General features: G+C 50.9%; 1 protein-coding gene across 3 annotated transcripts in view; it reads right to left on the bottom strand.

The window, feature by feature from the left end:
• The window catches only part of ASH1L (ASH1 like histone lysine methyltransferase), a 67,207-nt gene that overhangs the window by 28,734 nt on the left and 21,140 nt on the right, over positions 1-17,333 (bottom strand). For all 3 annotated transcript variants that reach the window (XR_010309023.1, XM_064176051.1, XM_064176052.1), the window contains exons 4-8: positions 14,894-14,995; positions 10,366-11,110; positions 9,112-9,291; positions 6,453-6,547; positions 3,410-3,483 (exon numbers count right to left, since the gene is read on the bottom strand). Coding sequence is in view for 2 of the 3 variants with exons in the window: in XM_064176051.1 (XP_064032121.1) it covers positions 3,410-3,483; positions 6,453-6,547; positions 9,112-9,291; positions 10,366-11,110; positions 14,894-14,995 (1,196 nt within the window). In the remaining variant the exon portion in view is untranslated. The remainder of the gene's footprint in view (positions 1-3,409; positions 3,484-6,452; positions 6,548-9,111; positions 9,292-10,365; positions 11,111-14,893; positions 14,996-17,333) is intronic.

The following is a 17,333-nucleotide window of genomic DNA, read 5'->3' on the forward strand; positions in this document are numbered from 1 at the left end:
GATTTTAATACATGGAATAACTCAAAATAGGTTGTAAATATCTCTCCCCAGCTTTCCTGGAGCCTCCTTCCGTTAGCAGAAGGCTCTCCCTGGAGCTTGTTCATCAGGATGTCATGGGAGACAGTGTCAAAGTAGACTACATCCACTGCTCTCCCTGAGTCTACCCCTTCAGTTCTGGCATCATAGAATGCTATCAGGTTGCTCAAGCCTGACTTGCCCTTGGTAAATCCATGCTGACTACTCCTGATAACCTTCTTCTCTTCCAAGTGCCTTGAGATGCCCTCCAGAAGGAGCCTTTTTGAACACATTCTCTGATTCTGTCATCCACAACCTCCCTGGGCAGCCTGTGCCAGGCTCTCCCCACCCTCACTTCTTCCTAACATCCAGTCTCAATCTCCCCTCTGCCAGTTTAAACCCATTCCTCCTCACCCTGTCATTCCCAGACCTTGGCAATAGTCCCTCCCCAGAATCTTCCTTTAGGCCCCCTTCAGATACTGGAAGGCTACTCCAGGGTCTCCTCAAAGCCTTCCCTCCAAGCTGAACAACCTCAGCTCTCCCAACCTGTCCTCATAGCAGAGCTGCTGCAGCCTTTGATCATCTTTATGGCATCCTCTGGATCCATTCCAGTATTTCAATGTCCTTCTTGTGCTGGTGGCCCCAGAACTGGACTCTATACTCCAGGTGGGTTCTCAGCAGCACAGAGCAGAGGGGCAGAATCCTCTCCCTGCTTTGGATGCAACCCAGCACAGGGCTGGCTCTGAGCTGCCAGCAATCATTGCTGTCTCATGGGAAGTTTGTCATCAACTGACACCCCCAGGTCCTTCTCTTCAAGGCTGCTCTTGAGCCACTTAAGGAGAAGGACACAATTTAAGTCTACTCTGGAGAAAGCATCTTTGGTGGAATCAGTCTGCAGCCACGCTCAAGGAAGTGAAACAGAAAAATGAAGGTGCTTAGCAAAGCAGTGGAATTCAATGACTTTAAGGCTCTCCTCCAAACAAAATGACTCTCTGGTTCCATGAAAACTGTGACAAGTCAGAGCCAAGAGCAATGCAGATTCATCCTCTGACCAGAGAAACTTCCTCTGCAGATGGAGATAAGTGGAGGGAAAAGGGCAGCTTAGATACTTCTTCCTAACTTCAGGTCTATTCCATCCTCTCAAACAAGCTTTAAGAGATCATTTCAAACCATAACACATTTCAGCCCTCCCTCAGCCAGGCATGTGGCAGGCAGGCACTGACCCAAGGGGCAAACCAAACCACCCAGTGAGGGCCTTCATTATTCTAGGTAGACACAGCCAAAGCCAAGGGATTAGATCCCCTCCACTTATACCCTGCTGAGCAGATGGAAGCAATCTTCAGCAGATAAGGCCAGACACTGTTCCCAGCTGAAATGCCAACAACCATCATTACTTTATGACCAGATTTTGGTGCTACTACAAATTGGAGCTGGAGCCAAAACCACCTGGGAGTTTCTCTCCCTCATTTACATGCAGAAGTTAAAATGTCTGAGGGTGCTTCTTGCTGTTAAAGCTGGGGCCAGGTTTATCCTCCAGCCTTAAATCCTGTGTTAAATCACTCAGTGGAAAACTTCTCCAGGGAGAAGGGGAAAAAAAAAAAGATCTATTTTTAGGTTTGCACATATTTAAAGGTCTTTTAAAAAAGAATGAGACTCCTAAACAGTTTCTTGTCTTTTCTTTGCTCTGAACATTTCAGCTTGTGAGTGAAAAATAAATTCCACTTTGCTGGGAATGAGCCAAGAAAAACAAGGCCTGAAAATTCTCAGTGCTGTTGGCAGTACATCTGAATTCTCCCGAGGCGTGGTTTAACCCCAGCCTGCTGCAGAAAGCAGGCAGCCTACCAAAATAAAAGTCTGCAGCAGAATTCAGGACCCAGAGGATTGTTTTGGTTGCTTTTTTATTTCCACGAGGTGGAATCATCAAGAGAATCCCAGAATGGGTTGGGTTGGAAGGGATCTTTGTGATATTCAACAAGGCCCAAGTGGAAGGTGCTGCACTTGGATGGGTGCAATCCCAGGCATAGCTCCAGGTTGGGTGGGGAATGGCTGAGAGCAGCCCTGAGGAGCAGGACCTGGGGGTCTGGGGTTGGGAAAAGCTCAACATGAGCTGGAGCAGCTCTGAGGAACAGGACCTGGGGGTCTGGGGTTGGGAAAAGCTCAACATGAGCTGGAGCAGCTCTGAGGAACAGGACCTGGGGGTCTGGGGTGGGGAAAAGCTCAAGAGGAGATGGAGCAGCTCTGAGGAACAGGACCTGGGGGTCTGGGGTGGGGCAAAGCTCAAGAGGAGCTGGAGCAGCTCTGAGAAACAGGACCTGGGGGTCTGGGGTGGGGCAAAGCTCAACAGGAGCCTGCAGTGTGAGTGCAGCTCAGACACAACCCTGTGCTGGGCTGCAGCAGGAGCAGTGTGGGCACAGGGCAAGGGAGGGGATTCTGCCCCTTGGCTCTGCTCTCCTCACACCCCACCTGGCGTACTGTACAGTTCTGGAGCCCCCAGCACAAGAGGGACATGGAACTGTCGGAGACAGTCCAGAGGAGGGCCACAAAGATGCTGAGAGGGCTGCAGCAGCTCTGCTATGAAGACAGGCTGAGAGAGTTGGGACTCTGCAGTCCGGAGAAGAGAAAGCTTCAAGATCTTATAGTGGCCTTGCAGTATCTGAAGGGGGCTCCAGGAACGCTGGGGAGGGACTACTGACAAGGTCTTGAAATGACAGGATGAGGGGGAATGAGTTTAAACTGAAAGAGAGGAGGTTCAGACTGCATGTTAGGAGGAAATTCTTTACAGTGAGGGTGGCGAGACACTGGCACAGTCTGCCCAGGAAGGCTGTGGCTGCTTCCTCCTTGGAGGAGTTTAAGGCCAGGTTGGATGGGGCCTTGAGTGACCTGCCCTAGGGGGAGGTGTCCCTGCCTATGGCAGGGGGTTGGAGCTGGATGATCCTTGAGGTCCCTTCCAACCTAAGCCATTCTATGATTCAAGCTCATCCAGTTTCAACTCCCCTTGCCACGGGCAGGGACACCTCCCACCAGCTCCAGGTGGCTCAAGGCCTCATCCAACCTGGTTCTGAATGCCTCCAGGGAGGAGGCAGCCACAACCTCCCTGGGCAACCTGTTTCAGGGTCTCCCCACCCCCACTGTCAAGAATTGCTTCATCCTCTCCAGTCTAAATCTGCCCTCTCTCAGCTCAGAGCCATTGCCCCTCAATCCTGTCGTGCTAATCATGGAAACCATTAACATTAAATACCCATGCAAATCCCTTTTTGCCTCATCCAATGGCAGCAACAAGAGCATTCACCAACAGACAGGACACACAAGCATGGCTCCATGTAAGAATCCTGCTGTTTTCTTTCTAAGGCCTCTGATCATGATCTTGGCACCCCAGCAGCTTTTTATCTGGTACCTGATTGTGTTTCCACTGCCAGAGGATGTCGTAAGGCAGCTGGAAGTCAATTCTCTTTTGTCTGAGATACTTTCCTGAAACAAAAAGGTTTGTAAGTCTCACACACTCATATTCACATATCCCCAAGTGGAAAAAGAGCAGCTCCCAGGCACACTGCCAAGTTCTGACAGGGCCTCTCCGTGCCTGCGAGTCACAAAGGCAGAATCCTCCCCAGAACATTTTGTTTGTCAGCAGCAAGCACAGGACAGAGCCCTCCAAGAGTCTTTTCTGCATCCTGCTCTCTTGTTGTGGTCAGGTGAAAGCTTTATTGGCAGTGAGGAAAGCTGCTGGCTTAGGTACAGGATGTCTGCTGAGAGAGGTGGCAGAGGGGAGCAGCCTTCTGCACTCAACCTCAACAGCCACAGGTGAGCTCTTCAGAGCAGTGCCAGCAATCTGCAGGGGCTGGCCCAGGAGGGGTCACTGAGTGTGAGCTTCTGGAGGGACAACAGCAAGTGACAAAGCTGAGCACAGCTCTGTGCCTTACAGCAGCCACTGGTGACAAAGCTGAGCACAGCTCTGTGCCTTATAACAGCCACTGGTGACAAAGCTGAGCACAGCTCTGTGCCTCACAGCAGCCACTGGTGACAAAGCTGAGCACAGCTCTGTGCCTTACAGCAGCCACTGGTGACAAAGCTGAGCACAACTCTGTGCCTCACAGCAGCCACTGGTGACAAAGCTGAGCACAGCTCTTGTGCCTCACAGCAGCCACTGGTGACAAAGCTGAGCACAGCTCTGTGCCTTACAGCAGCCACTGGTGACAAAGCTGAGCACAGTTCTTGTGCCTCACAGCAGCCACTGGTGACAAAGCTGAGCACAGCTCTGTGCCTTACAGCAGCCACTGGTGACAAAGCTGAGCACAGTTCTTGTGCCTCACAGCAGCCACTGGTGACAAAGCTGAGCACAGCTCTGTGCCTTACAGCAGCCACTGGTGACAAAGCTGAGCACAGCTCTGTGCCTCACAGCAGACACTGGTGACAAAGCTGAGCACAGTGACTTCTGTGTAGAAGCCTCCAAGCTGACAGCTCCTCTTGAACACAAGGATTAGCACAGAGATCAACATCTGCAGGCACAAACCATGAGAGATGAGAAACCACAGTTTTGTACTCAGAGCAAACCAATCCAAGCCTGCTCCTAACAACCTTTAGCAAAAGAGACTTGGGAATGAACTCAGACTTGGCAGAGACTTCAGGGATGATCTTCAGCAATAACTGAAACTACAGACAGGAGCTGTTACTTTCACTGCAGAACTCCTCTCTGTTCCAGAATTCCCAGTCACTCCTAACCTCTTCCCAGAAGAAGGAACCTGACCCACTGCATACTTTGGTCATGGCAGACCTGAGTGCTTGGATAGTTCTAGCCACGACCAAAACGTTCTCTTAGCACCTGGTTTGACTGCTGTGTGATAGACTCACAGTGAGAAGAGTGCCTAAGGATGAGGAATCAGCTCCCTCTCCTGATTTTTCCAGCTTTTCCACCTTCCTGTCCCCTCAGCAGTCTGTGGTTTCATGTAAATTCACACACCCTCACCACTGGGAAACAACAAATATGTTCCTTACCATTTACTCCTAAATTGCTTTTTCATTTTCAATGTTTTATTCACCCAGAGCAGGTTCCAGGAAAGAGCTGAAGCTGCTGGGAATTTGCTTTCACTTCTATGACCTCAGCAGGCCAAACAAAAGGCTCTTTCAGGTGCCTTGGCAGCATGCCTGGAGTGTATGAAAGGTCCCTGCAGCCCCTGTCAAGTGGGCACTAGTGCAGTCATCTGGCAGAGTTCTAACATCAGAGCTCTGCTCTGCAGTGAAACCACTCTGCAGTCACTGATGCAGCCATGACAGCAGCTTTGCCTTCAGTGCAAGAGTCTGATGGCATCTGTGAGCCCAAACCTAGGGTGAAGGCCTTGTAAAGAGAGCAGAAGCAGATCTGCAGCTGAGCACCCTGATGCTGCTCTGCTCACACAACAGCTAAATGAGCCAATTCAAACAGAACTGAGAAATGTCACACATGTGAGAATTTCTATGAACACCTTCAGCTCTAAAACCTCTTCCCTGGTCACTGAGTCCCAGGGATTTGTCAAACTCTTTGCCTGCTGCTCCCTGCCAGTGAAAAGTTCAAGTTGTTTGTGGAGCAAAAATGTTCAGTTCAAGAAAACAAAGCACCTAAATGTTTGGATTCGATGGGGAAAATATTCCTGAGCAGTGTGGAACTTGTGTTCAACTCTCTTTGTGTGAGGGTGCTTGAGGGAAGAAATGGCAGCATTTGGAATGCTGAAATAAACACCTGAAAGATAAATCACTCTTGGTTTATGCTGGAAAATGACAGAAGCTGCACAAACATCAGTCTGGGAGCTACTGACTGTCTCCTCCAGGCCACCCAGGACAGGCGACTGGCCTTGGGAACAGCAGCCTGGAACTCCAGGAGTTCTAAACCTCATGCTAGCTTTAGGTTATGGCTTCTGCAGAAGGCAGAGAGAAGCCCTAAACCTCATTTGTGTTTCACCTGAGACTCAAAACATCTTATAGAACAGCAAAGCTTTTCATTCTTCCTCACTTTTATCTGTGCTTAAAGGCAAGACAGCAGTAAGGGTATGGAATGTGTGGGAACTGATTAGTGTGTGCTTAGACTGAACAAATGGCCCTAACTGTGTCTCTGGCTGTTCTAGGGTAGTATTAGTCCAAAAAGGAGCCTGTTGTACTGCACTGAAGCAGAAGTACTATGGCAGTTAAAGCAGGTTTGAAACTAGACTGCTATTTACTGACAGTAAGGAAAAAACAGAGAACAAAGCTCATGTCATGGAAAGAAAAAGCCTCTGGAAACCAAGGTTTGAGAGGAGACAGAGGAGTGCAAGCCTTGGCAAAGTTTGTTTGCTGAAAGGCAGAGTTAAGGGAAGGGATTAACCTAAAAACAAAAGCAGAAGGGGAGGGAGGGGAAGTCCAGAGCTATTCAGTGTCAGGCAGTGAGGGCAGTGCTGGTTTGGCAGCCGCACAAACGCAGGTGAGGTACCCACCGACGTGGATGGGGGCTGGGAAGAGTCCATGCTCGTGCTCTCCAGGAGTGTACTCCAGCTTCTCCTTCTTTAGCTGTATGAGGCGACTCTTGGGACTGTGGAGCAACAAAAAAAAGCCCAAATATCAGAATGAGGAACATCTGTCAGCTGCAAAAAGCTCATTTTCTGCTTTAAGGAAGGCGTGAGAATCGTTAGGGAAAGGGCCAAAAAAGTCCATTTCCAGGTTGCTTGCCAAATCCACTTCTCACACCCATCTCAAAACTCCTGATTTGATTTTTCCCTCCCCCCCCTCTCCCAGACTCTCCTCAGGCAACAGATTAATGGCACAACACCAGCTTGCCATGCCTAGGATGTGATACAGGAGTAATAACTGGAAGTGCAAACAGGAAAGATCAACAAAGTGTAGCTGATGTTGCCTGCTGAAGTGTCTGACAGGTTCTGTACGTGCAGTGCTGCCCTAATGTGCCAAGAGTGAACATTCAGCTGCTCCTTTAGCAGGCTGCAACGGCAGAGTTTAAAAGGCCACCAGGTTCCCCCTCTGCAGGAATGAATGCAGTGTAGGAATGCACTGCTCTGGGAAAGCCACTGCTGGGCAGGCAGGTAAGGAGCCCTGCACATCCTCCTCCTTTGTTTTCAAAGCTGCAGCCTTGCATAGCCACCCAGAGAACTTCTCTTCAGCAAGAGAACTGCTTCTGGAGCTTGTCCAGAGAAAGGCAACCAAGCTGGTGAAGGGTCTAGAATCTGAGTCTTGTGGGGAGCAGCTGAAGCACCTGGGGTTTAGTCCTCAGGAGGCTGAGGGGAGGCCTCATTGCTCTCTACAACTCCCTCAGAGCAGGCTGGTGCCAGGTGGGGATTGCTCTCTTCTCACATGCAACAAGTGACAGGACAAGAGGAAACTGCCTCAAGTTGTGCCAAGGGAGGTTCAGGTTGGGCATGAGGAGAAATGTCTTTTCAGAAAGGGCTCTCAGGCACTGGTTCAGGCTGCCCAGGGAGGTGGTGAAGTCACCATCTGTGGAAGGGTTTAGGACATGTGGATCTGTACTGAGGGACATGGGTTAGTGGCAGTGGCTTAGGAGCAGCGGTTGGATTGTGAACTCCAATTGAGTGGTTTGGGCTGGATGATCTCAAAGGTCTCTTCATCAGCCATGACACAACCTCAACAGTTAGAGGATTCTGTGGTTCCAGTGAGAACTGATGGTTCTGGAAAACTCATGTGGAGGTTAAAGTCAGAGCAGCTGTGCTGTCTGCTGGGGTAAAACTCAGACTGACTCCAGAAACCATTTCTTTTAACCTTAGTTTATCTGCAAGGAATCAAAGACTGAGCTTCCTTCACTGTGTTTTAATAAAGCTTCTAGACCAGGTGAGTGGGAGTGAAATCCTCTTGAGGCAAATTGTCCAACTCAGGGAATAATGCAGAGAACTGTGGAATGTGCAGAGAAATAATGCAGGCTTTGTTGACAGCAACACTAAACCTGGCAATGTCAGGACAAACGTTCCTGGTGCTGTTGTCTGGCAGCTGGATGTGAGTCACAGAGAGAGAGAGAGGCTGTAAACTGCAACGGGAAAATCTTCACTACTTCATAGGTTCTAATAACATTTAGGAAGTGTTTAAGATGCATCAGAGCAGGAAAATGGTCTTTAAGGCAAAGTGTCTGCAGCTGAACACTACAGAAAGACAGAAAACCACTTAGTGAGGACTGCAGAGGCTGTTTGACTGCAGCCAGTGACTGCCACTGGACTGTGCCATCACTAGAGGGTGCCACACGATCAGAGCTGCGTTTGTGAGCCGCTAAGATCATGTTTTCATACTCTCTCCAGCACCAAATTTTCTCTCCGAGGTCTTTTCCAACCTCAATGATTCTGTGGTTCCACAAATCTTGCAGGAGGACTCTGCTTTTCTCCTGCAATGACTCTGCAGCTGAACTACAACAGCAAGTTACAGCTGCAGAAAGCTTCAGTCTAAAAAGTGATTCTTGTTCTGCTGATTTAGTTTGCTGAAACAGCTTAGCAAAGAGAACTGACCTAGGGCAAGCACAAAGGAACAGCCCTTCGAGCTGCACCTTGCTGGAAAGCAAGACCCTAAATCCAGCTACATGTTTCCATGCCTTGTGTCAGCATCCAAACAGCTCTGCAGAGGTGGCTGAGCTGCTGCACAGAGTCGTGAGCAGCCATGGGGAAAAAAAACCCAACAAAACTACTTTTTTACTGTAAGTATCTTAGAGAAAAGGAAGAAGAAAGCCTTCACTTGGCTGTGAACTGAACGTGGTGCACATCTGAAACTCTCTCATGCAAAAGATGAGCAGCCAGCACCAGTCAGTCAATAGGAACACAAACTCAAAGGCCCCTTTGCTGCAGGACCTGAACACCCCCAGCTCTCCCACACTCACACTGCCCTGGCCACTAGGATGGTTGAGTGCAGCTCTCCTACCTCCTCCAAGGCAGATAACCAGAATCACTTCCAGACTGCTGCAGGCTGCTCTCTGACTAGGATTACATTTTACATCTTCCCTGGCACAGACTGATTCTGGTAATTACCATGCATGCCATTTGAACTAACTCGATGGATTTATTTCAGCTGCTCTCTAACAGCAGCGCTTTTTGGCTCTAGCTGACAGAAGTTTCCACTGAGGTCTGAGAGAGCAGCTTTGGTGTTACTTACTCTGTTGTTTTGTACACATCAGAGTAGAGCCCTGCCTTCTGGTACTTCTTCTTTGGGGGCCGAGGGGCTTTTTTCTCACGCTGGGCTAGAGCAGGCAGAGGCTGTTCGGTGTTTTCAGGCTCCTGCGGTTTCCCGAGGGCATCGTTTGGGCTGGGAGCTTCAGCTGCTGCCTCAGGAAAACTGCAAGGAAAAGATGAAGGATTACCTCACCACACTTCTGCCCATAACCCTCTATGATTTGGCCATCAGAAGAAAAATGAAGCTCATGCCCCTGAATATTGGTTGATGGAGACATCAGCTCTTTAAAGAGATGCAGTTCAATGATGGCGCTCAAGCGGCGGTTAAGCAGCGGCACCAGCGGCGTCTGAGCTTTTTATAGTCAGCCTGGTATTAATGACTACAAAAAGAATGCTGTTTGCACAGCTAATGGTTACCCCTTGGAGCCTCGGTTGAGCAATGTAGAAGGTGGCTTCTGCTATCTGCTTTTGTGCTCTAAAAATAGCTTGTGGTAAACCTTGTGTCAGCCTCCAGGAAAGCCTCGCGCCGCAGCCTCTGAAGGTGTGCTGGAGGCACCACCTCGGCAGCCCTCGGGGCTGCAGCGCAGGGCTCAGGTCTCAAACGTTCTTTATTTGGTTATCTTTTCAGAGCTCTACTCTGAAAACAGCTGGAGGAAGACTTCTGGAAGAGTTTGATCTGTTTGTATTGATGATTTTGGGGATAAGCATGAGAAGATGAGACCAGAGACAGTTGGTCCTTTCCTAAGCAGTGGCTGCACAGATGCACACCTTAGCTCCTCCTGCCTGGTCTGGTTTTACTCTTCACTTGATGTCTACCAGCTGATCTCACCTGACATTGTGCTGCTTGGAGGCAGCTGTGAAGCAAATGAGCAACACTTCAAGACTCATGGCACACAGAACTCCTACAGTTCTCTACTCTGCACATGAGGAAGGAACAATCTTTGCTCTGATTCCTCACCAGGAAACCTGTTACCAACTCCTTAGAAGTGCTCTTCACCAAGACAACCACAAACCTTGCTTCACTTGAGGCACAAACCCACCAGTTCCACGAGATTCCATCCTCTTTTGGAAGTCTGTTTGAGTAACTCAGAGAAGATCCTAAGCACATTTCCAACCTGACTCATTGGTTCCCTCTAAACCAAACTCTTTAAGTATCACAGCAGGGTTTTCCCCACGGGCTGAAACATTGTAAAACCACCAAAGCCACCACTGAGGATACAAAATTGATGGCAACTACCTTCTATTGCTCTCCTGTTCCTCTTCTGGTGAAGGCTTCTGTCTCTTCCTGGCCTGCTCCTCCGCCAGCCACCTCTTCCTCTTCCAGCCCTTTCGGTGATCTGTGTTCAAGTTCACACTTTGCACTACAGCTTCGATCACATCTGTGATGGTATCAGGTCCAAGGTGTAAGGGACTGCTGCTTTCTTCTCTCTTGTCCAAGTCCTGACTGACCAGTCGGGCTGCCTGGAAGGCCTGCATGGACACCACTGCCTGCATTGGGTACTTCCGTGGCCTGCCAGGCCTGCGCTTCACAAAGTTGTTCCCTGTCCGTGACTGCCTCTGCAGCTTTTTGGCCTTCAGGATTTTATTGACATGGTCAAGATTTTTTTTTGTTGCCAAGATCTTGTTATAATTGCACATTTTCCTAGCTTGTCTCTGCATGGCTTCCACCACACTCCTCTTGAGGTGATGTGGGGAGTAGCTGTTAGGCAGCCGGTCCGACAGAAGAGAGATGCTGTCGCTGCAGGAGCTGCTGGGAATGGCTGGGGACACCAGGTTGTCCTGCTGCTTCCCCAGACCTCTCTCCCTGCTGTGGTTTCGAGCAGGACTAGCTGATGGTGGAACAGACACGTTTGCAATGACTGCTTCTAAAGTTTTGTCCAGAGTGGCCTGACCTTCCTGCTGTGCCATGCGCTGCAGCAAGCTATCCACTGGATCGTCAGCAGCCACCGCCAGCCTTGCTCCTCGGCTGGGTACTGCAATCACTGCAACACAGACAGAAACAGGCCTGAGATAGCAACAAACCAGCTTGGAATCAAAAACTGGAGACTGGCAACCTTTTATACCCTGCAGTAGCTTGGAATGTTCAACGACAAGACACCAGTAATACAAATGCTAATGTGAAAGGGACCCAGCGAAGCGAGACCCAAGCCAACCACTGCCCTCAGCAGCTATCCCCTCTTCATTCACACAGCCTCTCTCTTTCAGCAGCAGAGAGCAACGAGGGCATCACAGGATCACAGAATGGTAGGAGTTGGAAGGGACCTCTGGAGATCAGCCAGTCCAACCCTCCTGCCAAGGCAGGAACACATCCAGGCGGGTTTGGAACGTCTCCAGAGATGGAGACTCCATCGCCTCCCTGGGCAGCCTGCTCCAGTGCTCTCTCACCCTTCAGTTCAAGAAGTTTCTCCTTATGTTCAGATGGAGCATCTGATGTTCAACTTGTGCCACACCTTGTCCTGGCACTGGGCACCACTGACAAAGGACTGGTACCATCCTCCTGCCACCTACCCTTTAAGTATTGATTGGTATTGATCAGCACTGATTCCCCTTTAAATACTGATTGGTATCCATCAGCACTGATGAGATTCCCCTCTCAGTCTGCTCTCTTCCAGGCTAAAGCCCCAATTCTCTCAGCCCTTCCTCCTAACAAAGAATGTTCCAGTCCCCACAGCATCTTTGCAGCCCTTTGCTGTCTCTACTCCAACAAGTCCCTGTCCTTCTTGAACTGGGGAGCCCAGAAGAGGACAGAAAGCTCCAGGCAGAGAGGGAGGTTAACAGTCTACAGCTCAAGTTTCTTTCTACTCAACACTAAAAGCCCCAAACTTTCTCTGTACAGAACAATTAGATATTGATTAGAAAACCGAGCAACATCTGAAATGCTTTTAAACTGATTTCTCTTTTTTTTTAGGGGGAGGGGAGATTTTGGCAGTACTGAAACAACTTTTTCATTCCTTCATCAAAAAGACAAAACTTGACAATGCCAGAACTGAGCACAACAAAGTAGAGGACAAAGCTAAATCTAAACTGCCTGGAGAAAAGAGAAAGGAAGCAAAGTTAGATTTCCTCTTTGACACTAAATGTTGTGTGCTTTAGAGCTGCAGATTGCTATTTAAAAAGGAGACTTTCCAGGCCACATACAGCTCATGCTGTATTAAAAAGGGATTTGTGTTAAAGTGAGAGGTTCCCAGAGCTGCCCTGCTGGTTCTTAGTGCTAACATTTAATCAGAGGTAAGCTCTGTTCTGTCTGGAATAAAATGGTGGCTGTGCCCCCATCAATGGATCAAAACTGCACATTAGCATGGACAAAATGTTACTTAATTGCAGCCACTTATTGAGATTAGATCTAGAATAGAATCATAGAAGCAGTCAGGGTTGGAAAGGACCACAAGGAGCAGCCAGTGCCAAGCCCTGCCATGCCCAGGGACACCCTACCCTAGAGCAGGCTGCCCACAGCCTCAGCCAGCCTGGCCTCAAACACCTTCAGCCATGGAGCCTCAACCCCCTCCCTGGGCAACCCATTCCAGGCTCTCACCACTCTCATGCTGCAGAACTTCCTCCTCACCTCCAGTCTGAATCTCCTTACCCCCAGCTTTGCTCCATCACCCCCAGTCCTGACAGCCTAAAAAGTCCCTCTCCAGCTATTTGTAGTCCCCCTTCAGATCCTGGAAGGCCACAAGGTCACCTGGGAGCCTCCTCTTCTCCAGCCTGCATAGCCCCAACTCTTTCAGTGTGTCCCCATAGCAGAGGTCCTCCAGCCCTCTGAGCATCCTCATGGCCCTTCTCTGGACATGCTCCAGCATCTCCACATCTCTCTTGTAATAGGGGCTCCAGACCTGGATGCAGTACAGCATCTACTTAAAGTGGTGGCTCCCAGACTGCAGATGGAGAGCACAGATGAGTGTCAAGGTAGTTGCTGAAGGGAAGACAACAACATGTTTTTGCAGAAGGGTTTTTGCCACTTGTCCTGCATCAGCTGGGGGTGCTGGTGGATGAGAAGCTCAACAGGAGCCTGCACTGTGCACCTGCAGCCAATAAAGCCAACCAGATCCTGGGCTGCATCAAGAGGAGTGTGGGCAGCAGGTAGCAGGTCAAGGGAAGTGATTCTGCCCCTCTATGCTGCCCTGGTGAGACCCCATCTGGAGCACTATGCCCAGTTCTGGAGCCACTATGACAGGAAAGATCTGGAGGTGATGGAATGTGTCCAGAGAAGGCTAAAGAGGGTGATCAGAGGGCTGAAGCTCCTCTCTGATATGGACAGGCTGAGAGAGTTGGGGTTATTTACTCTGGAGAGAAGGTTCCCAGGATACTTTATTGTGGCCTTCCAGGATCTGAAGGGGACTACAAGAAAGCTGGGGAGGGACTTTTTAGGGTGTCAAGTAGTGACAGGACCAGGGGGAATGGAGCAAAACTACAAGTGGAGAGATTCAGATTGGATGTTAGTAAAAAGTTCTTAACCATGAGAGCAGTGAGAGACACTGGAACAGGTTGCCCAGGGAGGTGGTGGAGGTTCCATGCCTGGAGGTTTTTAAGGCCAGGCTGATCTAGTGTGAGGTGTCCCTGCCCAAGGGAGGGGGGTTGGAACTGGATGATCTTTGAGTTCCCTTTCAGCCCTGACAGTTCTCTGATTCTGTGATGAAGTACAAACAGTTTAAATAACTATTCTCTAGTCCTGGTGCTCACTGCTCTAAGTGCGGTGCTTTGGAGAGATGCACTCCTCAGTAATTCCAGTCAGGAATTTGCAGGTGTAAATGAAAAGAACCTTCAGAGGGGAAAATCCACATCACAAGTTCTAAACATCCTCCTAAGAGCAGGATTCTTCCTACATGGTGAAAAGGGGGAACAGAGAAGCACATTTGTCAGGTCACTGCTGTGAGCTGAACCACTCTGAGAGAATGGAAGGATTTACACTTCTGGCTTCCCATTTTAGATGAAAGAATAAATCACCCTTTGTTTTCTTATGGCCTTTGAGTCCCCAGCAGGATGGAGCTGAGAGTTCTTCACAGAACACCAGCTGCCTAGCAGGGTGAGCTCTGAGAACAGCTGCACCATCCATCCACAACCAGACTATACAAACACAGCACATGTGGACACAAAGTCTGATGGATGGCCCTGAACTAAGGTTTCTGCTTGGAAACTGATCCAAAAGGATGGAACAACTGAAGGCTGAGACCCCCAAACCAGCTGCCAGCTCCCTCAATATCCTGTTGGCACACATTTTCTCAACACCACAACGACTCTGTGCACCTCAGACTTGATCTCCATTTGATAGAACTGAGTTCCCCAGGCCTTACAGCACTTCCATCTCTCTCCTACCGTCCTTTTTGACGCTCAGAGGGCTGGAGCACCTCTGCTAGGAGGAGAGACTGAAAGAGTTGGGGCTGTGCAGGCTGGAGCAGAGGAGGCTCCCAAGTGACTTTCTTGTGGCCTTCCAGTAGCTGAAGGGGGCCGACAAAAAACTGGGAGGAAGTTGTTCAGCATTAGAGTGGTGAGAGCCTGGAATGGGTTGCCCAGGGAGGGGGTTGAGGCCCCATGGCTGGAGGTGTTTAAGGCCAGGCTGGATGAAGCTGTGGGCAGCCTGCTCTAGGGTAGGGTGTCCCTGCCCATGGCAAGGGGGTTAGAACTGGCTGCTCTTTGTGGTCTCTTCCAACCCTGCCTGATTCTATGATTCTTTTTTGACTTGCCTAAGCAGTGCTGCCTCAGCTGCCTTTGGTGGCAAAGGTCTTAGTACAGCAGTGACCCTGAAAACAAGGCCAGGTGTTACTTGCCTGTCGAAGAAGTGCTCTCAGATGTTGATCTCTTTCTGGAAGGGCTGCAATTTGTGCTCTCTGACTGCCTCTGGGAAGGTTTGTCCTGCGTTGGCAAGGTGCCTGAAAAGCAGATCAGAGAAAAGGACAAACAAAAATCATTTCAGTCTGGCTGTGCCAACACAACACACTGCAGATGCTAAACATTCAAACCAAGATTACTCTTTTTTTTTTCAGCTGGAGGAACACTTGCTGACTAAAATGCATGTAGGTGGAGAAGAATGGGTAGGGACCATCCAGAGTGTTCTCACAGGCTAATGGCATAGGTGGGACAACAAACAAGCCATGAGAAGAGCCACTTGGTATCACCACAGGATTGGCTTTTATGGGGAGAACAAAACAAATCCCTCACATTCCTACTTTGAAATGAACCCCAGAGCTTCATTCCTTGATTTTCATAGAACATTTGAATTTGGAAAGGACTTCTGCAGATTATTTGGACCAATTACTCTGTTCAAACCAGGGCCAACTAGATCAGGTTGCTCAGGGTCACTATGTTTTCACTGTCTCTAATGATGAAGGCTCCACAATCCAGAGTTCAGCCACCCTTAGAGCAAGACACTTTTTTTCTTATACACAGTTTCCTGTTGAGAAGGTGCCCATCACCTCCTGTCCTGCCACTGGGCACCACTGAGAACAACGTGGCTCCTTCTTCTTTCCCTCCTTCTGTCCAGCACATGCACAAGTTGGTAAGATCTCCCTTGCTCCTTCTCTCCAGGTTGAACGATCCAAACTCTCCCAGCCTCTCTCTGTGTCATGCTCCAGTCCCTTAGACATCCCTGGGGCTTTTTGCTGGACTCACTGCAGCATGTCCATGTCTGACGAGCCCAGAATAGGATGCAGCACTCCAGATGTGGTCTCTCACGGGGTGGAGGAGGGGAATTCTCCTCCTCCTCCTCCTGTGGTAATGCTCCTTGCAATGCAGCTCAAGACACACACAACGATGCTCCTCCTGAGAGTCTTCCCAGCCCACTTCACCAGCCAGTGAAGGTCCCTTTGAAGGGTGGCCTGGTGATCTGGCACATCCACCACTCCTCAGCTGGATCAGACTTGCTGAGGGTGCCTGGACCCCCCTGTCCGTGTCACCGACAAAGATGTTAAACAGCACCGGTCCTAGCGTCCATCCCGAGGGATGCCACTGGTCTCCGTTTGGATACCGAGACGTCGCTGCGGCCATCCAGCCCGTTCCTTCTCCGGGGCTACCGATCAAGTCCATATTCCTCCACCAAGGGACTGAAAGATGCTTTGATTTCCTGCAGCAAGGCCTCGCACAGGCACCGCCGCGACCGGGGGCCGGCCGCAGCCATGCGGCAGGCACAGGCTGTGCGCTGCGACCGGGAAACGGAGAGCGGAGCTCGGCGCCTGCTCTCGGTGCGGCTGCGCAGAGCTCGAACGGCCGCGTCCCCTCCGCCACACCGCGCCGCAGGGCTGCGCCGCTCAGCCCCCGGGGCCCGGCCGCGCCGCACCGAAAGGCGGCAGAGGCAGCGGCGCGGCCGGCAGAGGGCGCCACTGGCACCGCTCCCGGAGCGGGAACGCGCCCGGCACCGCGGGCACCAGCGGCCGGTGGGGTTCGCCCCCGGGGTACGGCCCCGGAGCCTCTCGCCCGGGGGGGTCCCGCCCGGGCACAAACGGGCTCGGGGCGGCGCAGCCTCCTCCGTCGCGGTGCAGCCTTCTCAGACGCGCTGATCCCCACGGAACGGCTGCTGTCGGTTTTCCTCCCCGTGCCTTCCCGGAATGGTGAGCAGCAGACCCGGGGCCGTTTCTGACAAGCTGTCAGTTGTCTGAAACGACTCCCGGTGCCAAGCACGGGATCAGAGAGGGAGGTTGGGTTGGAAGGGTTCAAAGTTCATCCAGCTCCAACCCCCTGCCACGGGCAGGGACACCTCCCACCAGCTCCAGGTGGCTCAAGGCCTCATCCAAGCGGCCCCTGAACACCTCCGGGGAAGGGGCAGCCACAACCCACCCTGGGGCAACCTGTGCCAGGCTCTCCCCACTCCTCACCTCCAGCCTCAGTCAGAGCCATTCCCCCTCCTCCTAGCACTACAGGCTCTCCCCACTCCTCACCTCCAGCCTCAGTCAGAGCCATTCCCCCTCCTCCTAGCACTACAGGCTCTCCCCACTCCTCACCTCCAGTCTCAGTCAGAGCCATTCCCCCTCCTCCTAGCACTACAGGCTCTCCCCACTCCTCACCTCCAGTCTCAGTCAGAGCCATTCCCCCTCCTCCCAGCACTACAGGCTCTCCCCATTCCTCACCTCCAGCCTCAGTCAGAGCCATTCCCCCTCCTCCTAGCACTACAGGCTCTCCCCACTCCTCACCTCCAGCCTCAGTCAGAGCCATTCCCCCTCCTCCTAGCACTACAAGCCCTCTTAACAGGCTTTAACTTCGCTGTTTGAAGCTCTC

The sequence above is a fragment of the Pogoniulus pusillus genome, chromosome 43, assembly GCF_015220805.1.
Source record: "Pogoniulus pusillus isolate bPogPus1 chromosome 43, bPogPus1.pri, whole genome shotgun sequence".
Lineage (NCBI taxonomy): Eukaryota > Metazoa > Chordata > Aves > Piciformes > Lybiidae > Pogoniulus > Pogoniulus pusillus.